Below are 26,305 nucleotides of genomic sequence, written 5' to 3' on the forward strand. Positions count from 1 at the left end.
GACCAGAACTTGGCTGGAGATCCTGGCTGGAGATCCTGGATGGGCTGCTGATCAGCTGAACGCTGTCTCTGTGTCGTTCCTTCTTCGCCGACTCTGTCCACACCTTTGGGGACCCCTGGACCTGCTGGGGTTGGACCCCGGCAATTTATCACTCTGAGTGTGATGATTACTGACCAGTGTGTTGTAAAATTGGTGAATGACTCAGATATAAGCTATTTAATTAGGGAAGCTCTCTATACACAAAAATACCTTAGCAGAGCTATCAACAATAATGTGAAGATAAACGCTAAATAAGCATAAGCTGCTTTAATTAAGGTTGGGTGACATTAAATCTCTTTCATAATTTTCCTGAATACGGCAATGTTATTTTAATGCGGTATTTTCCAAAGGTAGATTTTTGAAGTTGTAGGTGTTCTAACTCATAATAAGTTATTTGAACTTCCTATTTCATTCAAAAGAATAAAGAAAAGCCCAGGCCTGGTGGTTCAGTTGGTTAGATCATAGTCCCCTACACGAAAAGGTTACAGATGGGATTTTCCCAGTTGAGCATGTATGGGAGGCAGCTGATAGATGTTGCAAACTCTCTCTCTCTCTCTCTCTCTCTCTCTCTCTCTCTCTCTCTCTCTCTCTCTCCCCCCCCCCACCCCCCTTAAATCAATAAAAACATATCCTCGAGTGAGGATTTAAAAATAATTAAGTAAACAACAACAACAACAATAACACTGGATGGGGTAAAGCCAAAAACAGAAAATCACAGCAGTTTTCATTAAGGGCTATTTAAATGTGTGCGCAGTTGCAATCTTGCCTCTTAATTCACCGTAGGTGATAATCTCCTTACCCAAACAGGGAGCATTTCTACTTTAATAGCATTTTCGACTACATTGCCTCCCTTCTGACTGCCCATACTAAAAGCCTTTTTGGCTTCTCTCTTTCGAATGGTGAGTGCATATTGCACTTTGAGGACTAGGCAGACTCAGCAGTCCATGAGCTGGTGGGAAAGCAGCAGTCTAGGAAAAAATCCATTAGGGCCAGTTTGTGTTATTTTGCTTTGTTGTGTTCACTTTGGTAGAAATATTGTAAAGCAACTGAAGGGTCTCATTAAAGCTCTTTTACTTTAACAATAAGCTAGCAGCACCCTTCATTCTATTTTAGGTCCTCACAACTTTAATAACATAAGTGAATTATGTGTCAGCAGAGAAGGGGATTGAGAGAATTGTATTCATGTTTCTCTATATTGTCAATGATGCTACGTTTTCTATGATCGCATTTGTTCGCATTTTACTTGTGGGGTTAAATTAATAGGATGTTTCAAACAGTTGGTGAGTAATTATTTCGGTGAACACAATCGAAATTAATTTAATCATATCACAGTCATAGAACTACTGAAATACATGTAATCATGAAGAATGTAAACATGAATGTAAATTAAATATATTTATAATGCCTTTAAATGCTAAGATTGAATTTTAAAGACAACTTACCACGTACAAAATTGTTATATATACTTTATTTCTATCACTTTACTATTTAATTATAAATAGGAAGATACATTCTTATTTCATAATTAGATTTTAATGTTACCTATATAAACTGTTTTATAACATTTTATATTAATACAGAATAGCAGTAGTCCTATTAATGATCCTCAAATAATTTCCATCTCATTATAATGCCCTTACACGTAATCAACCTAAATTTAAAAAAAAAAGTCACAATAGGTTATAACATTGACCCTTTACGGTAGAAGTATACCACTTTGACACAGAAACAATTTGAAATGTTTCTTTACTTTTATTTTCTTATGTTAAATGCATAGGATCTCACTGATTCTTTTTTCTCATTATTTGATGAAGTAAAAGATGTAGAAATAGTACTAGGGGAGTCATGACCCTAATGGATTTTTTTCTAGACTGCTGCTTTCCTACCAGCTCATGTTGTTTGTTTAAAGCATATGCCAGTGTTTATAACAATAGAAATCAGCATGAGAAGCATGTTTTCCCCATTTTGCTCACCATCCATTTCTAGAATTCCCAATTCATCATATAATAAGTATTATAATACTCATCATTATAGATGCATAAAATTTCCAGCCTTCAGTTCTTCAGCTTTACTAAAGTGAATGAATACATTTATCTTCATTAGTTGGACATAATGCACAAAAATTGATGCAAATTATTCATTTTTCTGCAGGTCAAACCTTCCATTAAAATGCATTCTATTTTTTTCATTGCACAAGTAGCACAATATTAATGTTGATGATGTGATTTTGGAGGCTAAATCGAGATCTAATATTCTCAGAGCCTGAATTAAACAACAAAAAAGTCAAGTTATACCTGTAGAAGCTGTACATTCCTTCCATAGTTGTTAAAGTCTACATTTCAAGTCACTGAAAACAGATGAGCCTCAGTAAGCTATGCCTACTCAACAGACATCATGAATCATGAACCGACTTTGTCTGTTAGAATCTAGAAAGCTTCCAGTGGGAACTTGATGAATTATGAGCATCAGTGTAAGCAGCCTTCATTAATATTGTAAATCAGCGGTTCTCAACCTGTGGGTCGCGACCCCTTTGGCAGTCGAACGACCCTTTCACAGGGGTCGCCTAAGACCATCCTACATATCAGATATTTATATTATGATTCATAACAGTAGCAACATTACAGTTATGAAGTAGCAACAAAAATAATTTTATGGTTTGGTCACAGCATGAGGAATTGTACTTAAAGGGCCAGAAGGTTGAGAACCACTATATGCTGACCAAATGGTATGCAAATAATGCATAGAGATAATTTTTATAAAAACAATTCAGACAGATCTTATATACAAACATTCAATTATTGAATTCATTTAGTAAGCATCTTATGTTGATTAGTCCAAGGTTATGGGTTCAAATTCTATTATAGATGAGCTAGCCAGATTGACCATGTCAGACTGTCATCCTTTAGTTAGCAGGACTAAGTAAGATCAATAAGTAACACTTGTTAGAAAAAATGAGTCAAAGCGTTGAGGTAAATTTTGTAATTACTAAATTACAAAGACAAATGCCTTGCATCTGCTGGCACTCATGTGAAAGGAATTTTCTCATAGACTCTGTGGCCTTTGAAGTCAGATGATTTATGTATAAACTAGAGGCCTGGTGAATGAAATTCACCAGGGGTCCCTAGGCCTGGCTGGAGATCAGGGCCTATTGAGGCCTTCCAGCTGCTGGCTGAGGCCTTGCTTCCCCCAGCTGCCAGCTGCCAGCTGCCAGCTGCCAATTGGGGGCCTTCATTCTGCGCTGACCCCTGGTGGTCAATGCACATCATAGTGAGTAGTTGAACTCCCAAGGAGACAATTTGCATATTAGCCTTTTATTATATAGGATACTACTTCTATCTCTGTGTCCCAGGTGTCCTGGGTACAGTTACTGATCCTCCCTTAGATTCAGAGTCCTCATCTGTAAATTGGTAGAAATATGTCTCTATAATTGAAATGTGCTAAGAATTAAACATATTATACTTACAGTATTTGGATCAGAACATATGTGTCACAAAGAATTCCAAAAGACTGCCTTGAAGAACTGTTTTATTTTAATTTTTTAATTTTTTTTTATTTCAGAGGGGAAGAGAGAGGGAGAGAGAAGGAGAGAAACATCAATGGTGAGAGAGAATCATTGATTGGCTGCATTCTGCAAGCTCACTACTGGGGATAGAGCCCATAACCCAGGAATGTGCCCTTGACCAGAGTGGGACCCAGGACACTTCAGTTTATAGGCTGACACTCTATCCACTGAGCCAAACCAGCTAGGGCCGGAAGAAATGTTTTATAATAATTTAAAGGATGTATTTGTGGTTGTAAGTTATTTGTATCTTACTCTTTTTGCTTTCTATTTTTATATATTCAGAAATATTGAATATATTGTAGATAAAGTGGACTGCTAATATCACCCATTCCTAACCAGCTAGAAGTCTTTTCCTTTGGAACCTAACTAGGGTTTTATCATCAGCCAATAGATACACTGTAGTTAGTTAACCATAATTTAGGGGGAAGTGATTATCCACTTTACAAACATAAGACAAGTCCTATTGTAGGGCATCCTATCTAATAAAAGAGAAACATGGTAATTGGCGTACGACCGCTACCCTTCCCATTGGCTAATCAGGGCGATATGCAAATTAACTGGCAGCCAGGCAGCTTGAAACTAACATGAGGCTTGCTTGCTTCAGTGACGGAGGACTCCAAGGTTCCCCGCCTGCCACTGCAGGCCTCTGAGCTGGCAGTTTGAAACATAGTTACAAAAATAGAAGCTAAACAAAACCCCAGAAACCAGCTTTCAGCTAGCCGGGATCTCAGACCTGGAGTTGATACAAAGTTTCGATTGTAGAACCTAAACAAACCAGATACCTGTTTTCAGGAGCGGAGGCCTAAGAGCTGGAGCCTCAGAGCTAAAGCTGGCTCAGAATAAAAAAAAAAAAAAAGAAAGAAGAAAAGGAGCAGTTGGGAGCTTCAGTCCCAGCCTGAAAACAGCCCTCAGCCCCTCACCCAGACTGGCCAGGCACCCCAGTGGGGACCCCCACCCTGAAGGGTGTGTGACCAGCTGCAAACAGCCATCATCCCCTCATCCAGGCTGGCCAGGCACCCCAGTGGGGACCCCCACCCTGATCCTGGACACCCTTCAGGGCAAACCAGCCAGCCCCCATCCATGCACCAGGCCTCTATTCTATATAGTAAAAGGGTAATATGCCTCCCAGCACCGGGATCAGCAGAGCTGCGAGGTCTCCCGGCACTGGGATCAGCATGACAGGGGGCAGAGCCCAAACCCCCTGATCGCCCTGTGGCTCTGTGTGTGACAGGGGGCGGGGCCACAACCTCCCTATTGGCCCTGCTCTGTTCCTGACAGGGGAAGGCGTCCCAACCCCCTGATCGGCCCTACTCTGTGCCTGATAGAGGGGAGCTCCCCAACCTCCTGATCGCCCTGCAGCTATGTGTGTGACAGGGTGCAACACCCCAACCCCCCCACCCCACGGGCCCTGCTCTGTGTGTAATGGGGTAGAGCCATAACCTCCCCATTGGCCCTGCCCTGAGTGTGAAAGTGGCAGCACCCCAACCCCCTGATCGGCCCTCCTCTGTGGGTGATCAAGGGTGGCGCCCCAACCCCCCCACCCCTCGGGCCCTGCTCTGTGTGTGATGGGGTAGAGCCATAACCTCCCCATCGGCCCTGCCCTGAGTGTGACAGTGGCGGGGCCCCAACCCCCTGATCCGCCCTGCTCTGTGCATGATAGGGGGGAGCTCCCCAACCCCCTGATTGGCCCTGCTCTGTGCATGACAGGGGGCAGCACCCCAACCCCCTGATTGGCCCTGCTCTGTGCATGACAGGTTGTGGCGCCGCAACCTCCCCGTCGACCCTGCCTTGAGTGTGACAGGGGGCTGTGCCCCAACCCCCCAATCAGCCCTATCCTGAGCGTGACTGAGGGTGGCATCGCACCCTCCAAATCCGCCCTGCTCTGTGCATGACAGGGGCCGGCGCCCCAACTCCCCAATCAGCCCTGCTCTGAGCCCAACCAGGGGCTGTACCTAGGGATTGGGCCTGCCCTCTGCCACCCTGGAGCAGGCCTAAGCCAGCAGGTCGTTATCTCCTGAGGGGTCCCAGACTGGGAGAGGGCACAGGCCAGGCTGAGGGACCCCCTTCTCCCCCCTGCACAAATTTTTGTGCACCGGGCCTCTAGTTATCTAAATAAGTAAAGTGAAGTTTTTCCTTCTTTAAAAGTTTCCTGAGTGTTTACTAAACAGAGTCTAAGAGGTATCATAGAAGGTTATCTTTGGAGACATAAACACTTCCTTTGTATTTGGTCAATCTCTAAGAAACTTTATCATTCTTCAACCTGCTTAGCTCTGTAAAATAATGAATGCAAAATTTAGGTACACATCATTCCCTTTCTTGAGAGACAAATGTGGAACAAATATAGCATAAAACAGGGGAAATACAACATAAACAAGCACCCTGTTATATAATACATGGTCACAGATTGGTAGACTTCATTGATGACCAAAGCCGTCAGACCAAATTTTAAAAAAGCACTTAGGTTCTACCTTAAAGGATGGGTACTTTACTCTCTTTAAAAGTTATCTGCTCTCTCACTTTGGGGGGTTCTTTATGATTAACTATGATGATGATTTTATTTAAAATCATCCAACTTTTATAATTCATTTATTAAAGTTTAATATTGGATTTGAAATGAAAATAGTATAGTTAGAGAAGTATTCCTGACATTTCCATGCTTACTACTAATCAAATGATTACTTTGCAAATGAAAAATTGTAAGGAAGGACGGGTTTCCAGGATAAAACTATTTCTATTTTCATACTTAGCATCAGAGAATATCCAGGGAAGAAATGTGACTACAAATTTACTTTACATTACTTTTCTTTGAAGTCATAATGACATTGCATTTTGAGGTCTACAACAGAAGAAAAAACACAACCTCTATCTAATTTAAAACCAGTTTTTTATTTTGAATATAGTTACTTAAATTTAAAATTTACTTTCTCTACAATGTCCTTAGTGGTACATGACTTGATATCTATATCTATATCCATATCTCTATCTATCTATCAGCTCCCTAAACTGTATAGTATCCACTTTGTGAGTGTTTGGTTTTTTTTCTCTTTTCTCTCATTTCCACATTAACGGTGGCATTTATATTTGACTTTATTTCACTGTGACTCTAATATATCCAGTTCTATTCTTTATATCTAGAAGAAATGAAAGAAGTGAGTTAGAATGCTCTCATTATTATTTTACTTTCCTGTATATAACTTCCTAAAACAGGAATTCACATATACAGAAAAAACGGGGGGAAGGAAGCAAAAGGTAGCCAAGGAGAAAAAAGAATTATTGTCCCTACCATTATTTTTAAAGTAATGCAAGCTTTTTTGTGGATCTACTCAGCAGACTAAGATAATTTCTTCTGTTACATGGTTTCTATAATATTGTGTTCTTTATTATTATAACGGTCCTCATATTTTCAAAAAGTGGTTCAATTTTTCTTGTTGCAGTGAAAACTCTAGAAAGGCAGGGCTCATGTAATGACATTCACCATTATATGCCTAGCATCTAGCATCTGTGCTAAGTAATATTTGTGCATGTAATCATTAATAATAAAAAACAGCAACACATGATTCAGACATGGCCCATGCCCTCAGGAGCCTCATATCATCATCCAGTACGGAAAGAGATATAGAAAAACATTGGAATATGATTAACCAAATGCTGTACTAGAATATTGACAATGTGATATGGCACCAAAGAAGTGGGATGCTGTATGTCTCTGTGACAGTCACGGATCAATATGCAAATCAGCAGTAGTTTACCTGGAGGAGGAGAAATTCAACCAGAAAATTGGGGGAAGTACAAAAGCAAAGCTGTCCGGTGGTCCGGCAAACTACGGCTCGCGAGCCACACGCGGCTCTTTGGACCCTTGAGTGTGGCTCTTCCTAAGCCTTAGGAGTACCCTAATTAAGTTAATAACAATGTACCTACCTATATAGTTTACATTTAAAAAATTTGGCTCTCAAAAGAAATTTCAATCGTTGTACTGTTGATATTTGGCTCTGTTGACTAATGAGTTTGCCAACCACTGGTAGGCAATGGAAAATACAACTAATTTATATTGCTGTCAGGTTAGGTAAATAAGAGGAAAAGCATAAAATCAGAGAACAACCCTCTGAGAGGTTGAAGAAATGAATTGCTTGACATATTTAGGAATTAGTTTTTTATTCTGAAAAATTTTAAGCAAGGAGATGATGTTCATAGATTTCCAATGTGGAAAGATTAGTAGGTATCATTGAGATTGGACCACTTTTATCTGTCATTTACCATTCTGTGATTAAAATGTTATGAGTTGATAAGTTGTTTTCAAAATAAGACTACTCTTGTTTTCCTCTTAGGATTGTCACTCATGAATTGTTTAGGCTGTCAGAATGAGGGTTTTCAATGAGTGCCTTCAAGAGAAAATACAAGAGTGATGACAACAACTCCACACTTGTTTAGTTATTATCTAACAGGGAGTCAGAAATGGGCCTCAGGAAGTGATTAGTTGCTACACATATTAAAGGCTTCATTTGAAATAAATATATTATAATTATTAGATAAAGATGAAATAAAGATCTAGATGTGGTTTGGATTCATAAGAAATGACTGAAGATAAAATTGCAAATATGCATGACCAATTATTTAGAACTTAAAAATATTTTATTTTATCCATGTATTCATTCAACAAATATTTTCATTCTCTGTGACAGGTGTAAGAAAGAAGATATAGCCCCCGCCGTTATGGAATTTGCATTCTGTTAGGGTAAATAAGCATTAATCAAGTAATCACAGAAATTATTTTTTAGTTACTTATTAAGTTATCTGGAGGAATAGAGCAATGATGCTATGTTATTGTATAACAGCATTATTGACTGAATAAAACACAAAACTGGATATATACAGAAATAAAATTGAATTTGAAATGTAAATATAAAATTTTTCTTAGCATTTCCCAAAAACAAATATGGGAGAGAAAGTGCCCTGAGAGATAATAAAACCCATCTTCTGCAGTGGAAAAGGCTCCAAGAAAATTTACTCTGGCTCCAACTTTATTAGAAGATTATATCATGAAAATGATGGTAAAAAAAAAAAAAGATAAAGCTCTAAAAGGACCCAAATTTGCTATGCATTTAGGTAACCCAGAACTCATCTCAACATAAAAAAAAACCAGGAGCCATTTTATAAAATGTAGCATTGCCAGAACACAGTAGTAATGGAATAGAATGATGTAATATTACATAATAATATAATAATGTAAGAATTGAAGATGATGGTTCCAGCAGACATACTCGGGTCTTTTGTGCTAGCAGGTCTTTTACATATGAAGGCACTGACCAAAGAAAATCACTGACTGTCAATATAAATACAAATAATTTGTAAATGTATTTGACCATCTAATTTATTATACTAGTAGATGGTCAATACTAGACATGTTAACTAAATCTGCTTATGGACTCTTCTTATTTTATTCAATTTAATAACATGAGAAAATGTCCAATATCAGAAGTTCTACCTTGACATATTTTGGCTATATCATAATTAATATATTATACTTGATTCAATATCTCATTCAAGAAGCATTTGTTGAATGCTTAATGCGTGATAGGCAACATGTTAGATACTGCATGAAATTATGTGAATAATGGATGATTGATTACCTATAACTGACATGCTAGTCTTAAGGGCTTCAAATTTTAAGTAAATGTTTTAGAAGCATTTATCAGACTCAATTTTTTGAGAGAAGACAAATAATTAAGAAATTATTAAAGTTTTTGAGGCCAGCTTTCGGATATTATATCCTTAGTGAATATGGTATAGTTTCATACCCACAAGACATTTAAATTACCCTATTTCAGAAAGTTCATAATATCTTGAAGCATGAGGAACTAGAAGAAACCTAAAATTATGAGCAGTCTCTTTCATAGAAATATTTTCCCAGGCCCAAAGAGAGTAACTAATTCTGTGTTATACACAGAATGTGCTATCATTACAATGATTTGAATAACTATGAAATATAAAGCAAAGAAAACTAAAGTTCTTTAGAAGGTGGACAGAGAGGATTATGAAAAACAGCAATATTTACATAAAATTTTAACAATATGTTTAAAGGATGTGGGTGCTATTAGAAGGAACAAAGTGTTGTGCATGTTTTAAAATTTTTTAAATTGGTTTCAGCAATTTTGGCATACAAATATATTTAAGTAATTTTTATAACTCTTGCCTTCCCAAAGTATCTTTAAAAGAGACTTCAAAGCCAGGTGTGATGACCTGTTTTAAGGCAATCAGTGTGATGTGAATTCTTATGAGCTAATGTTTCATGAAGCATATGGAGCTATAGAGGATGAAGAACATAAAATTTTAACTTAATGATCTTTAATAATGTTTAAATTCAAAGTAACAGAGGAAGATGTCTAGGCAGGGATCAGCAGAAATATCTAAAAAGGAACTGTTTTTTTCCCCCCTGAGAGAACTGATGTAACTGTAGTAATTATCGTTATCGAAGGCAGTGCTTTTCAAATCAAGGTTAAAATCAAGTAATTGATGGAAACTTTAATATACGCAAAGGAAACAATTATTCCCCTAAAAATAAATTTAAGCATTTTAAACAAGTTTTTTTTTCTTTTATTCCTTTATGGAGATTTGGAAGTCTTTATTTTGGTAGTGTATAATGTGAATTTTCAAGAGATGTATTTGATATGGAGTAGTCTTCAAGCTTATCTGATCAGGGAATCCTTTAAAAATGAGATACCGATATACATTTCCCACAAAGAGAAGAGTGTGGGGGAAACCCAGTTTTAGAAATACTGGTATAATGGGTTTTAGAAAAAATATATTTATAGAAAGCAAGAATGATTTTGTTTCTTATCTTTGAAATTGATTAAAGCATGCAGAAGCCTGATTTTAAAGAAACTTTTGACAGGATGGATGGGAGATTGCCAGTATATGTGATTTTAGCATAATTCACTAAAGCATGATAAGTACTAGACCACTTGCTGTGCAACCTTTAAAGAAAAGCTTTTAATCAATCAATAAGCCTTCCTAAGAATTAAATGTAATGCTGACCTCATTTACTTTGTAATTTCTGTATTATCTAGATGTATGGAAATAGGACAAAAATGTTGGTATATACATAAAATTGTTAGTTTGAAACGATATGAAAAAGATAATCAAATAAGCATATCAATGTGTTTAGTAGACTTAGTCCTAGAACCTAGAATGCATAATAGTCCTAGCTGTTTTTGCTCAGTGGATAGATAGAGCATTGGAATGCGGACTGAAGGGTCCCGGGTTTGATTTTGATCAAGGGCAAATGCCCAGGTTTCGGCAGAATCCCCAATGAGGGGGGCGGGGTGTGCAGGAGGTTCTCTCTCATCATTGATGTTTCAGTCTCTCCTCTCCCTTCCTCTCTAAAATCAATAAAAGTATATATTTTTTTAAAAAAGAATGCATAATAACATGGGCCTTCTAGTCCACAAGTAAGAACTTAGAATGGTAGAAATGAAGGGGAGGGAGGGCGAGGGGAGGGGGATAGGAGAGGAGACATGGAAGGGAGGGGGAAAAGAAGGCTCTGAAATATTTGGTGAGATTTGTATTAATTGTGTATAATAATCACAGTTTATTTTTCTAAGGAGCTTTTAATCTATCTTTTGAGGGATTCTAAAAAGTTAAAATTTTATGTAAAATATTTTATCAAAATATAACACTAAGGACATTCGGAGATAGTAATTACTGAGGGAATTGCAAATTGGTGCATTTGTAGTTTTTATGCTTGCATATATACTGTTACTGTTTATCACTTAAACTAACTGCCTCTACGCCCCCTTTGAGTTCTCACGTTGAGCCCAGGTTATATGCATCTGACATGTCAAGGGGCTTCGCTATGTAGTAATCATATGTCTCTCTCTCTCTCTCTCTCTCTCTCCTCCCCTTTGTCCCTCCTTCCCTTCTCCCCTCCCTCCCTTTTTTGTAAGCTAGAACCTTTTTTTATCTGGTAAATGGGATCTTTTGCCAACTCGTAAAAAGGCCATTTTAAAACCATAATAATTCCTTACTGTCAGTATAAATCATATATTTAAATGACCAAAGAAAGTCTCATTGCACTTGAGACTATAAAAGAACCAAAATTAAGAGACTGCATAGTGAAAAATTGAAGGGCTAGATTTAGCTGTGAGGGGTGTTTGGCTTATCCTGTATGATGATTTTTAAAAAATTATTTACCCATCAACATTTAATGAGAGAATTTTAGACAATATATTTTATGCAATCTCACAAAAACATTAAAATACCTGACAATTAAAACTCTCACAGAGTTTTAATAAAACTGGAACTGAAAGTTACCTTTCTACATTGATTGTTGAAGTATTCCAGATATTTTTGCCTAACCTCCTTAGCATTTGTGAATTGACTGCTAGGTGTATGATACATGTTATGATGGGCATATTTAGAATTTCCTTGGTAGTTTTCTAGTCAAACTTGCAAAAATGCATACCTCCCCTGGAAGCAGCCTTACCATGTGAAACCCCAGCTTCTCTCAGTTGCCAGTTAGTGCTGCCTCAGTTCTGTGCTAGCCAGCATCTGGACTGAGGCTGAGTTGTGACTTGGGTGAAACACATAAGCTCTATCTATCTAACTAATGGCTGTTCACTTCATTAGAGCTAAGCGCATGGCTGTTCGTGTCACAAGGATGATGAAAGATGCTTTTGTCTTTGACCTCAATATGTCCTTGAGATTTTTCAACTACATGAGATTTCAGTCCATGTTTGACTCCAACTAGTATCTATATCAGTGGTTCTCAACCTTCTGGCCCTTTAAATACAGCTCCTCATGTTGTGGCCCAACCATAAAATTATTTTCGTTGCTACTTCATAACTGTAATGTTGCTACTGTTATGTATTGTAAATATCTGATATGCAGGATGGTCTTAGGCGAACCCTGTGAAAGGGTTGTTCAACCGCCAAAGGGGTTGCGACCCCCAGGTTGAGAACCACTGATCTATATAGAAATGCCTTCCAAATAACATCAAATAATGTACCAAAGAACAACAAATAATATACCAAAGAATTAATAATTCATTGTTGAATTCTTGTTTCTTTTTAAGGCCTGGGGGGAGGGCAGGTGCCAGGTGGAGGGGTCAATTGGGAAAAAAGGTGACACCTGTAATACTTTCAACAATAAAGATGAATAAAAAAATAAAAATAGTCACTTAAACTAAACGACAGAATCACAAAACATGACAATACTTTACTGTTATTGATTGTATGCCTTATATTATTCCATCCTGATAAAAATCTCAAAATGAGGTATATTAACATTGTAGCTTTGATTAAAATGAAATGCCATTTCCCCATTTTTACATTTACACTGGGAAATAGGTGTGGCAAGGTTTACCAGGAATGGGAAATGTTTATATAAACAATAAGTACTGGAAATAAGAAGCTCAGCTAGAAAGAGCAAAATTTACCCACCATTTCTTAAAAAATTGGTTGCTTTTATTTGTGCCTTATTTTGAGAATTCAGTGAGGAATATTGTATTTGAAGACATTAGAATAAACATCCCAATGCAGTTCATTGTATATGGTGAGTTGGTAATAAAACAATATTCTTTCAGTATCTCTCGGGATTAGAAATATGCTGGCTTAAAACATTACTTAGCTGGATCAATAATTTTTCATATTTGAAAGTTTACTTTTCAAATCATTATCTACCAAAATGTTGCTTTATAATTGTACTTCCAGAAAAGAAGCCACATTTTATACTCACCATGTGTTGCCCTTTTTGCCAATACCATCAGCACAAAATTTGTTTGAGATGCTATATTGCAAATTGAAAGATATATTTGATAACCTACAATTCTGCTTAGAATGGATTTTCCCCCTCAGTCAGATATTTACTTTGCAAGAAATATACATGGTTAATAAGTATGATAATTTAGTGTAATGTGATCTTAAAGCTGGTACTAGACTAGAATTAGGGAATTAATGAAAACTAGATATCTAAACAAGATGGCTGTAATACATGGTTTTTAAATACATGTGAGAGAGACCAATAGCTCCAGGGTGTCACTCTTATGTTAGTAGTCCCTCAATTATATTGTACTCCTTATCATAGGAAACATTTGTTGAAAGCCTATGATGTGAGAAAAGATTGAGAATTAAGATAGATTATACAGATGTTAGATGATAGATAGATAGATAGATAGATAGATAGATAGATAGATAGATCCTCTATTCTAAAGAGTTGTAATCTCCTTAGGAAAATAGTCACATTTTGAAAGGTAGATAGTAATAATACTAGGTGACCTAAGCTGAGTGCCCAGTGAGTGATCAACATAGGAAATACTACAGGCTGGGGTAGTAATCCTTTGATATTTGAAGTGACTGAGGGGTAGAATTTAAACTGAGCATTCCCATCAGAGAAGTGTTTGAAAGAGAGCTCAGATAAGTGCACAGAGAGAGGGAAGAAGGACTTCCCCTGCTATAACTGAAATATTTGAGTTCTAATCATAGGAAAGAATAATGCACCTTTTTTAGGAAAGCTGTGAAAAATGTTATATAGAAACCATGTACTTAAACATTTCTTCTGAGTAGGTTATGAATTATGTTTTTATTAATAGCTATTTCTTTATACCTGTCAGGCTGGATTTGGTAGATTTTCACTTCAATTTTTTTTTTAACAGGCTACCTACTTCCTATGATTCTCCTTGTCTTTCTACTTTTAACTTTGCATATTCTTGCTAAATGAATAATGCTGAATTAGTCTATTATATTAATCAAGTAAAAATAAAAACAATATATATAATGGTATTCCTTAAAAGGCAGAAAAGTTTCCTGACCTGTTTTTTGATTGTTCTTAGCAGAAATAAAGCTTTAAGTATAGTTGTAGGTATATTTAAATCAAATCAAAATCACAGCAACATTGACTGCAAACTGATATTAGTATTTTTCTGTGGGCAGAAAAACACTCATGAATGAATTTGTAGAGAAAAATGGAGTATGTCTGTACTGTTTTAGGAAAGCAGATTAAACTTTAGAAACAGGCTATAGCTAGGGTGGGGGCGGCGGGGGGAGGGAGAAAGCAGTAAGACCAATCCCTTGGGAAAGATATTAAAAGATGTATGTAGCCCTAGCTGGTTTGGCTCAGTGGATAGATCATCGGCCTGGGAACTGAAGGGTCCCAGGTTCAATTCCGGTCAAGGGTATGTACCTTGGTTGCAGGCTCGATCCCCAGTAGGGGGCGAGGGGGCGTTCAGAAGGCAGCTGGTCAATGTTTCTTTGTCATCGATGTTTCTAACTATCCCTCTCCCTCCTCTCTGTAAAAAAAAAAAAAAAAATATATATATATATATATATATATATATATATATATATATATATATGTATGTATTATTCTATGATTCTGGGCAACCAATTAGAAAAGTTATTACTTATCACATAATAGCTAATACAGGTAAATATCTATCCCCATCAGCATAAATGCTAAATTTCATTTATATTGCCTCCACTGAAATGAACATTTCCTCCCAAAGCATAAAACGATAAGTGAACAAATAACCTTAAAATTCTGACAATGCATTCATTTCCATGATATTTGAATGATCCAAATTTGTAGAAACGTGTTATTTTTGTTATTTATGTCAAATAAGAAAATAAATTATCTGCAAAGTATTAGCTACCCCTGAGTATACCTTATTCATAATTGCCTTAAATTATTTCACTCACTAAAGAGAAATACTATTTTTTCCATAACTTCTCTAAAAATAGAGGTTACCATTTTATCAATACTCTGTTTTCAGCGTGAAATTATTTTTAAACTTTAACCAAATATCTTTGTACTTTCCATTTCCTATTGTAAATGACTACTTAACTGTTTTATTTATTTTCCAGTGCTCTGAATTGAGTCTGCCTTTTATAAGGAGATATTTTCTTACATAAAACAAAATTCATTTTACCCTTTAAAATCAGATAGGCCACAGGCCATATTTATCTTATTAAACTTCCAGTCTCTGTTGCTTTTCAGTTGTTTTTCTCTCCTGGAAATAAGCATTTGGAAAAAGCTCTGTCCTCCTCTCCTCATGTTAGCCTTTACTTATGAAATGCTGGGCTCCTAGAAATAGTTAACAAGCCCTCTCTTTTTCAGGTTCTCCCTATAGAGACAAGATCACCATTGCCATTCTCCAGCTGCAGGAGGAAGGCAAGCTGCACATGATGAAGGAGAAGTGGTGGAGGGGCAATGGCTGCCCGGAGGAGGAGAGCAAAGAGGCCAGTGCCCTGGGGGTGCAGAACATTGGTGGCATCTTCATTGTTCTGGCCGCTGGCTTGGTGCTCTCGGTGTTTGTGGCCGTGGGAGAGTTTTTATACAAATCCAAAAAAAACGCTCAATTGGAAAAGGTAAATGTCACCTTTTTACAATTTAAAACGATGGTCGTTATAATAAAAGAAACTATTTTTGATCTTTCCAACCAAGGGTAGTGCTTAGAAGTGTGACTCTTGTCTTCTGCCATTCATTTATTACAAAGGTTCCCAGAGAGAATGCATGATCACCTTCGTGATTTTTAATTTAAATGTAGTTTGTTTAATTGAGCCAGCTTCGGGGCAAGTGACTAGTTCTCTCCTCTGTTGAAGCCTGAAAAAAAGAGCTGCTTGGAGTTCATTGCAGTTAGATTAGTGGATGAATATAATTAAGGGTAGAGGCAAAAATCAGAAACTATAATAATGAAGGAAAAATACTTCTCTTCAAATAAAACGTGTTGTAAGATGCATTGCTGATTATACAGTTTCAAGACAGAGAGTAAATGAAATATTTATTTGAATATTTTTAGTCCTGCAAATTTTTAATTGAAAAAACTCTTAATTTGCATGTGGAAATTACAATTAACTTTTTAAAATTAATGAATGTGTAAAAATATTGTGGGACTTTTTTGACATTTAATGTTATTCTTAATGAGCCCTTTATTTCCTTGCAGTGTCTTTTTAAGAATATATATAAACCTCAAAAATATTGAGATTATTGCACTTTTTCTTGGGATTTTAATACATTTGGTTTTTTTAATGTAAAAATATCTTTATATTCTAATCTTGAATAGTTTGCAAACATCATTCAGATTATGTACTTCCAGTGCTATAATTTCCTTAGTTCTATAAATACAAGGAAGAATGTTTATTTTTTTTTAAATGTGTAGTTTAAATGTCTAGTACCATCTCTCTTTTAGATGGTACAAGACAATTTTTGTATTTAAATGTATAGTTCTGGACATGTAACAATGCTTTAACATTTTAAAATTTTCTGCGCTTTATTTTAGACTTTTTGTATCTAAATATCTCTTCTTTTTAATAAAAAAATACATTTTGGGGGCTTAACTAGTTAACCCTGCATCAGAGTGAGACTATATTTTATTTAATATTTGCAAAGCATTTGAACTTTTTAAATAAATATGAAGAGTAGAAACATGATATTTAAAAACATCATACATGAATAAAGACAAATATATTCTCCTAATATTCTTTGAAGCACTTACATCCTTAAAACTATTTTTGAAAAAGAAAAACATTTTTTTCCTTTGCTTTGCCTTTAATAATTTATGTTGCAGTTACTTATCCTTTCTAAAATAAAAAAAAATTGATACAGCATTTCTACATTTTCACTTGACTATAGTACTTAATTCTTAGAAACAATTTTTTTATAAATGAGTATTTTTATGGGTAACCAGTTCAAATTTTTAAAAAAAATTAAAAATAGCTCAAATTATTTTTTCACAGCATTTAGGATGGCTATGTGCTGACTTGGCTAAATCAAATATTTGTTGCTCTGGTGTGACTGAAAATAAGATCTACCTACACATTGTATTTTACGATCTTTGTTATGGTGTCAAATCAAATTCAAAAACTAATCAAAGACAAATAGGTTAACTCATCAATTTTGATTTATATTATAATTTGTCAATAGATGTGATATTTGATTAGTTAATGCTTAAAGTAAGTCCAAAATAATAGAATAAATTTGGATTTTCTAGTTGGAACTTTAATTATCCATACATCGTGATTTTCCTTCTCTAATAGCTCAGTATTAAAATAAAACAAAGGAATTAATCTCTTGATAATATGTGGTGTTCTATTGTCCTTGTCTCATGTCCTATACTTATGATTTACCTAAATCATGTCATTATGCACAATTATTTTATGCACAGTCTGCTTAAAAACAGAAAACATAGGATGTAGAGATTTAATTCTGTAAAATACCTTTTTTCATTATTATCCTATATAATAAAAGCCTCGTATGCTCAGTGTCCATTCAGCCATTCAACCAATCAAAGCATAATATGCTAATGATATGCTAAGGATGCTCAACTGCTCACTATGACATGCACTGACCAACAGGAGGCAGACGCTCTGACCAGTAAGTTAGCTTGCTCCTGAGGTCTGGCCGATTGGGACTGAGCGAGACTGGCCAAGCACACCCTGGAGCCCTCCCGTAACCCATCACCAGCTGGCCAATTTCCCACGTCCCACTCCAGCCCCAATGGTGCACCGGTGGGGTGTCCCTCAGCCTGGCCTGTGCCTTTTTGCAATCCAGGACCCCTCAGGGGATGTGCGAGAGCCGGTTTTGGTCCAATCCCACAGGCCAGGCCAAGGGATCACATTGGTGCACAAATTTGTGCACTGGGCCTCTAGTTAGAAATAATGAATTTGCTTGAATTTTAACATATTAACCAGCTTTCGTGAATTTCTATGCACTTGTATGGCCTTATTAAAAATTAGTAAAAGGAATGTACTTTTTCTTACTGAACCGGATAAAACATTACATTGAAAAGAAATAAAACAAAAGAAACAACTGTTTTGATAATACTAAGCATTATGTATCATATTCGCCAATGCTTTCACACATTGTCTCCTCATGGCTTCTGTATTGAAAGTCAAACTCCCTAGCTTAGCAGACACTTCAGGATCTGTCTCTGTCCAACACTGTAGTTTTATCTTTTGCTTCCCCCCAGTTGGCATTTTCTTCTCTAGCTGCACTAACATACTTTCCATTTTCCAAAGCCATCTAGTTTTACAAAACCTCTTCCATTTGACTTGAGCAAACCCAATGTATTTTTATACCTAGCTGATTTCAGGTACTATCATCATTCCAAAAAATATTCTCCCCTTGGAAAAAGTTGGGAAGGTATTTCTGACATTTCAAACCATATCCATCAATAAGCCTAGATACCTTATCTCTGTGAGGCCTATGCATATCTCCATTTGCCCTTAGCATGTTATTTTATTGCATGTCATATTTGTTGGTTTCTGTGTGTGAGTGCCTCTCTCCCAAATGGACTCTTAGTTCCTGTAGGATAATGACCTAATTTTTTGGTTTGTACTCCAAGGTATCAAGTAGTGCCGGTCAGCATAAGATCTATTTATATCTATCTTTCTTTCTATCTGTCTACTTATCTGTCTATCTATCTATCTATCCATCAACTAACTAATTTTTATTTCTATTGACTTGAATTAATAATCAAGCTGAATCCAGTGACATATTTAAAAAAACTACAATAAAGAATAAAAATGAACTGTTTTTATATAATTCAAAAGAATTAAGCTTAGCAAATAAATAATTATGGGTTTATTAGAGTGACCCATATTTTTATTGTGATAAATTAGGTTCTTGGACTCAATTTTCTTCATTTTTCTTGAAAAAAATTATTCATTTGGGCTATAGCGTTTAAGATCTTACTTAATTTATCAGAGTTAGTCAGAAAATATTCCTAGATTTTATTATAACTTATGATTGATGGTATATAGAAATTCACAGTTTCTTTACACTTACAACTGTGCCTAAAACCTAACTTTTTAAATTAAAAAAAGATTGTAAACATGTGTGGAATTATTCCTTTGCTCTAATAAATACTTATTGAGAGCCAAGCATGTAATGAATTACGCTTTGCATATTTAAAGTAAGAAAGGATTCACCATTTAGTTCCAAAGTGTTTTGCTATCTATTTTCTCTTCTCATTCTCCTTTTTCTTTCTTTTTTCTTCAGTCTATAATATTCTAGTACTTTTTAAAAGAACAAATACAATTTTTTGATCTAAGTAAGTTGGCAGGTATAATATACACAGAGTTTAGTTGAATATGAACATTATGGAAGTTGATGACCATAACTTTTTATATTCCAAGTTGTTTGATAATTATGAATAGTATATGAATACATCGTTTTAAAATGAGGACAGGTTAAAACTGATTACAGAAACTGTATGCTGAAAGAAATAGTCCTTAAAAATTTCAAAAACTCTAAATTGCATTCCTTTCAGATAACCACAAGATGGTGTCTTCCAATTTTTATAGTAATTAAGGGTTTTTATTTTGATGCAGATATTAATGCCATAGTGATACCTTGATTTTTATTTATTCAGACTTTTTAAATAAATACATATTTATTTTTCTAATTTTTCTAAAGTGTCAATTGACCATTTGGAAAGATACTCAAAAAGTCTTCCTTCTCTGAAGTATCTGACATGTGCATTTTTTATTGATTGTCTTTTCTCCTCACTTTTTTGCTGATTTTAAAAACATTACTAGTTAAGGTTCATTCAGTAAGCCATCCAAGAATCTGATGTACATCTGAAGCAGTTATCAGTCCATTTCAAGTTGCATTTGTTTGCAGGTCCTGCTTCTCCCTTCTAACTGAAGAAAGCGGCCGAATATGAAAACCTATGTTTTCTCTGGTATTATTTATGATAATATGTTGGTTTTGTAAGCATGAATTAGAAGTAATTGTAATAATTTGAATTTTTATAAAAATATTTTATGACATAACCATGATTTATTAATTTGCTTAAAATTACTTTCTTAAATATTTGAATGTGTCCCTTTAAAAAATGTATACATAATTCTGCCTTCTTTGATTTCCAGCAATAACAGTAATATAGCATACATTTTAACTTTTTGATTTTGTCTGATTTGTATACAGAAATATTTTCCCATGTAACTGAAAATAGATTTGCTTATGCAAATTGTTTCCATTGAACACATTAAACACAAATCTCTGAGTTTCTTGACATGAACTAAAACTTAACAAAAATATTCATTTTTTTATTACTTACATTTAAACAAAGTGTAGTGAGTATGTCTGAGAAATAAAAATAAGAATTATTGCTCAGATATTGAATTTGTAACTTATGTGCCCTGTATTAGACACATATATTTATTCTAATTTTCTTCTAAAATGATTTATGTGGATTTTAAGAACTACTAAAATTTATGTTTATCAGTATATAGTCCATTTTAGTCAATATAGTTATTTTTATTATAGAACACTGGTAAAACAAATCCAAGGTATCTCTAAATAATGGTATTTTTCCAGTCTCTGAAAGTTCAAAACATTTTTGAGGGCCCATAGAATGTTCTTCAGTCTATAATTGAATAACAAATGTAAAAGGCATAGAAGAACAAGTGAATGAAACAATGCAATTTTGGAATTTTAAGGATAAATTAGAATGGTTTAGTTTAAACCTGGATCCTGGGTGAAAGTTTATTCACAAGGGAAACATTTTTCAAAGTTGGCTGAATTTGTATTTCATGGAACCAGAAGAATGAAAACAGATTGTTCACTGATGCTTATACACAAATTGCTTTCAGAAAGTTGAAATATTAGTTCTAACAGGAACAATGTTTTTTTTTAAAAAAAGTCATTTATTGAGTAAGATATAGGAATGCAAACACTGCTATAAATCATTGTAAAGAATTATAAAGTGCCAAATAAATTTTCAATAATGTAACATTTATCTATAGAGCATGTTGCTATTCAGATGTTAAAAGATGTAGATAAACTTTGGATAAATAGTCCATTTTGTATTCTTTTATGTTATTGCCTTTCTCTGCAAGCAGATCATCTCTCAGTTCCCATTAATGACCCATATGAGGGATAAGTGGATGGCTTTTAAAAATGTTTTCACATGTAAATATAAAATCACACTTTAAAATGAGATGCCAATCTTTGTTTTACTCTATAAACTACTTTATGCGGGCAAAAGGATCTTTAAGACATTTTTTCAAATGACTATAAATGATGTGTTAAAATTAAAATTGAAGCTTGACAGGTAATAATTTTACTTCCTTATTTTTATAAACCACTTTAGAACTTTTAATATTTTCTTGGGTATGAAGTGATCATGACAACTGTGTAAATATCCATATTGTTCAGATAAGGATAAGTATCTCAGGGGTGAAGAATATTTCCCAAGGTCAAAGATGCCTCATCTAACACTATTTATGCTATATCATACTCACAAAATCAAGAATGAATACTTAACTATTTCTCTTAATAGTTTTCCTTTCTGAAGTTGCATTGATAAAATGTGTGGAGTTTGATTTTGATTTAGTTAAACAGATTGTGGGCTTTAGTCATAAGCATAGTTATTTCATTTTCTTATTCTTAAGGATGAATTTTAAAATGAAAAAGACTTGTAATCATTTCTCAACTTTATGTAACCTTGGATAAAATTACTTAACTTCTCTATATGTCTTTTAAAATAAATAAATAAATAAATAAATAAATAAATAAATAAACTATAAATATACCATAAATAAAATGTTTTAATAATTAAGTAATTTATATAGGTGGAGTTTTTTTGCAAGTGTCTGACAGATATTGTTATATTTATTATTATTTACAAAACTGATACATTTAGCTTGCTGGGCCTTCAGAAAAGAGAGCTCTCCTACAATAAAGCATTAGTTAAGTTGGATGTTTTATATATATATTATTGAAAAACTTTATCATTACGACTACCAGCAAAAATGTGATGATTAACATTGCTTTTTCTTAAAATGCATTTCATAGCTGTATTGACTAAAGTGGTGTTGAAACTTGTCTGAACTTATTTATTGATTTTTCCAGCTTAAGTAGGGGACATGTACAAATGTATAATGATGCTTCATTTTTCTCTGTCTCATTATATTTGCAAAAAGCATATAAAGATATTTGGTAACTGTTTTTGTAAGAGTCAAGGTTTCTGAGAATATTTTAATCTTTAGTTATGTTTATCATTGTAAAATAATCCAGGCAAAAGCATAGATGCTTTAACATTTTATTAATTGGGCGGGGGGTGGGGGAGAACCACATATTTCTTTTTGCCCCATGATTTTTTCTCTGACTTATTATTTAGCATTCAAAACATTAAAGTTATTAAGAACAGACTCCAGGTAAAAGGCTCAGCTAAAATTCAGTTCACTGTTAATGAGGCAGACTAATATAATGAAGCATTCATAGAGTGGAAGTCAAGGGAACAGAGCTCCTCATTTAGCTTTGATATCAGTTATGTGCATAACCTTAGATAGATAACCTGACTTCTTGAGTTTAAGTTTCTCTACCTGTAAAGTTCCAGTGATTAAGCGACAGAATCATTAAGGAACCAACATGTAAAGTCTTGTCTGACTGCTGCACAGCTTATTTAAATAATATAATTTTTACAGAAAGATGGCTGCTATAAAACTGAATATCGAGATCAAAGTTGCTATATATATATATATATGTATATATATATATACACACACACACACATATATATATATAATTTTTTGACATGAATGCTTTAACTAGTCATTTTTCATCTCTCATTGCTTCACTATTGCATTTATACTGCCCTAGGTCCATTCGTTATTCTGATGTATAGCATTAGCTATTTGATATTCTTAAAAGACTGCCAATTAAAAAGTATAAGTCGAAAGCAAGAGTCACATTAAATTACATTTATTTTATTCATTTAATACACCAATATTATATAAAATATTGCTTATTACATTATATATACTTTTCATCTCATTCTCATGGTTTAGTTATTTATAATGTGAGATCATTTATGCAGAATTTTGATTTGTCTTTACTACATGTGATATGGACTTCTTGGGCAAATGGCCTACAGCATCAGAAATTAATTCGAAAAGTGTCTAAAATCAATTAGATATCTATAATCAGTAACATATAATTTTTATATATATATGTATTTTAATATATTTTATTGATTTCAGAGCAGAAGGGAGAGGGAGAGAGATATAGAAACTTCAAAGATGAGAGATAATCATTGATCAGCTGCCTCCTGCATGTCCCCCACTGGGGATCACCTGGCAACCCTGGCACATGCCCTGACCTGGAATTGAACAGTGACCTCCTGGTCCATAGGTCAATGCTCAACCACTGAGCCAAGCTGACTGGTCATTAACATATAATTTAAACAACAAAGACAAAACCAGTTTGGTTGATATATGCTAGTTTATATTCAAACACTGAGCTGCACAATCTAAAAGAAGCAGCTTGAAGATGCCTTGATAGAGCTTTAAATAGGAACTGTATGCAAAAATGGGTAATGTTTTTCTAATTTAAAATACCATGTAGTTAATTTTAAACTATCAAAATATAGAATAGTAGGACATATAATAGAGTTTCTGTCTTAAAAATATAAATATAGACTTGATAGTAGTTTATAATATTTTATGGTTATTTCTAATTTGGGTGATTAGTGACTACATATATTCAACATGAAAGTGATGAATTTAAGTTTAAAAAATCAAACTGGTTACTTTCCATCAGGGCTGTTTTTCAAAAAGACATTCCTAAATATAAAGATCTTAGCTTTAAAAATGTAGTTTAGGTTAGTGTTCAGTGTGGGGCATATTTACAATTACATTTCTAATATTTAAACAATGATGTGCTTCTCTAAGTGCTGTCACATCTGTTATCATATAAGCATATCTATAAATTATATAGTTATTAAGAATAAATTATTCTATAACACCAATAATGACATTATTTAGAACAGTTATCTGCAGACTATTTGTTGTCTTATACTCAAAATAAAACTAGATAGCTTTCAAAACAAGAAATGCAAATATAGTCAAATCAAAACTTTTAAGGTTTCCAAACCTTCGTTGTTTTAAGAACGAGAGATGTGTAAATACAGGTTGCCTCATTAATTACAATGAATTTTATAATGACTTTTACTAATTTAATTGCGATTACCTGCTAACAGCTCAAAGATGTAAATTTTCATTTTCAGGAATCTTCTATTTGGTTAGTGCCACCCTACCATCCAGACACTGTTTAGTAAATTTTGAAACTTACTAAAAGAGGTTTTTAATAATGGTTAGTATCCTTGTGCCTTTCTTTTTTCTTTTTGTAGTCTGTTATATTAATGTGGAGAAACATTTTTGTTGTTGTTTTCACCCTAAGAATGTTACTTATTTAATGACACAATTTATGTGTTTCCATCCCTAAGAAGTGATTTGAAAAGCAAAATAGTTTTCTTTCCCATCCTCTCCACCTGCCTTATGCTTTCTTCTTCCCTTTCTCCTGCTTCCTCTGATTCTGTTTTTTCTCCTTTTCTCCTTCTTCCTTCTTGTTTACTATAACCCAAGTGCTCGTGGGTTTTTTAAAACCTATTTCATAGTTTAATAAAAATACATTTAAAAGTTCCAATTATTATGTGAAGTAGGAAAGACAATTTGTCTCTATTAAATGACATTAGAACTCTAAAAATCAGAAATAGTATTTTTTTTAACATACAGCACAAGGAAATAAATATATGTCACAATCATCTCTACAATCTCAACTTTAGATTTTTATATAAATCAAGATATGGAATTTTTATTCTAAAGCTTTAAAAAAAAAGATAATAATATGTGTTTGCCCTAGTTCCACAAGTAAACAGTACTTTATGATATTATTTAATTCGCTATATTGATTCCAAACTCTTGCTTAAATGTAAAGGTTTTTATAGTTTTTGTGAAGGATTAGAAACAGTCTATCAGTGAGAAGAACACCTGTTGTATCACGTGACTTTATTAGTAACCTAAGATAAAACTATTTTTACATATAGTTACATTAATACATTTTAAAAAGTGCTGGCAAAATTCAGCTGATTAACAGAAAAATTCATAAAACTGGTAAAATAACATATAATCAAGTCTATTGATTGATTGATTAAAATTTTTACTTTCTGATGACTTTGTAAATAGGTAAAGCCTAAAAATAGTCATGGTCAAGTTACAAATTTACAATTTTCAGAGTTTCTAAATTTGTAACTGTAATTTACTTGAGGTAATTTTAAATGATAAATGATGAAATTTTCATTTATCTTTTAAGTTATAAAAGATAAAAGGTTGTAACTTTGGGGCCAGGCTTTTTACCTACATTTTATACTATTTAACATCATAAATTTTATATTACATAAAATTTATTTTAAATAACTTTATGTCTTTATTTGTGGTCTGACATTACATATAGGGTGCTAATACATTTTATTTCTTAACTTACTAGAAAAATATGTGAAATTCCATGGTTGAATGAGTGTTTACATTTATAGGGTTTTTTTTCTAAGAAAATAAATTGTTGAGATCACTCTCTTTGTATGGACAAAAATTAATTAATATATCTACTCTCTATATTTTTGAAACTAATGTAATCAAACTGCCTAAAAGCCAAGTTTGCCAAGAAGAGGGTGTTGTCAATTATGTAACATTCAGGACATTTATTACTTTCAAATGAAGCCTTATTTTAAACAATTCAAAGTTATTCACATCCTATAGTATTTTTAAGTGTCATTGGCATAAAGTTCTGACCTTGTTATATTATCTAATCAATTCTTCTGTTAAATGTTTCAACAGAGAACCAAGATTAAGTTACCTCAAGACTTTGTATTCCTTCCCCTTTTGGAGTCAGATTTTTCCATTTCTACAGTGTTGTCATCATCACCATCTTCAT

General features: G+C 34.0%; 1 protein-coding gene across 2 annotated transcripts in view; it reads left to right on the forward strand.

The window, feature by feature from the left end:
- Positions 1 to 26,305, forward strand: part of GRIK2 (glutamate ionotropic receptor kainate type subunit 2) — a 565,655-nt gene that overhangs the window by 535,273 nt on the left and 4,077 nt on the right. For both annotated transcript variants that reach the window (XM_081093994.1, XM_081093993.1), the window contains one exon: positions 15,707 to 15,957. In XM_081093994.1, coding sequence (XP_080950120.1) covers positions 15,707 to 15,957 — 251 coding nt within the window. The remainder of the gene's footprint in view (positions 1 to 15,706; positions 15,958 to 26,305) is intronic.

The sequence above is a fragment of the Myotis nattereri genome (genome assembly GCF_964212035.1).
Source record: "Myotis nattereri genome assembly, chromosome: 6".
Lineage (NCBI taxonomy): Eukaryota > Metazoa > Chordata > Mammalia > Chiroptera > Vespertilionidae > Myotis > Myotis nattereri.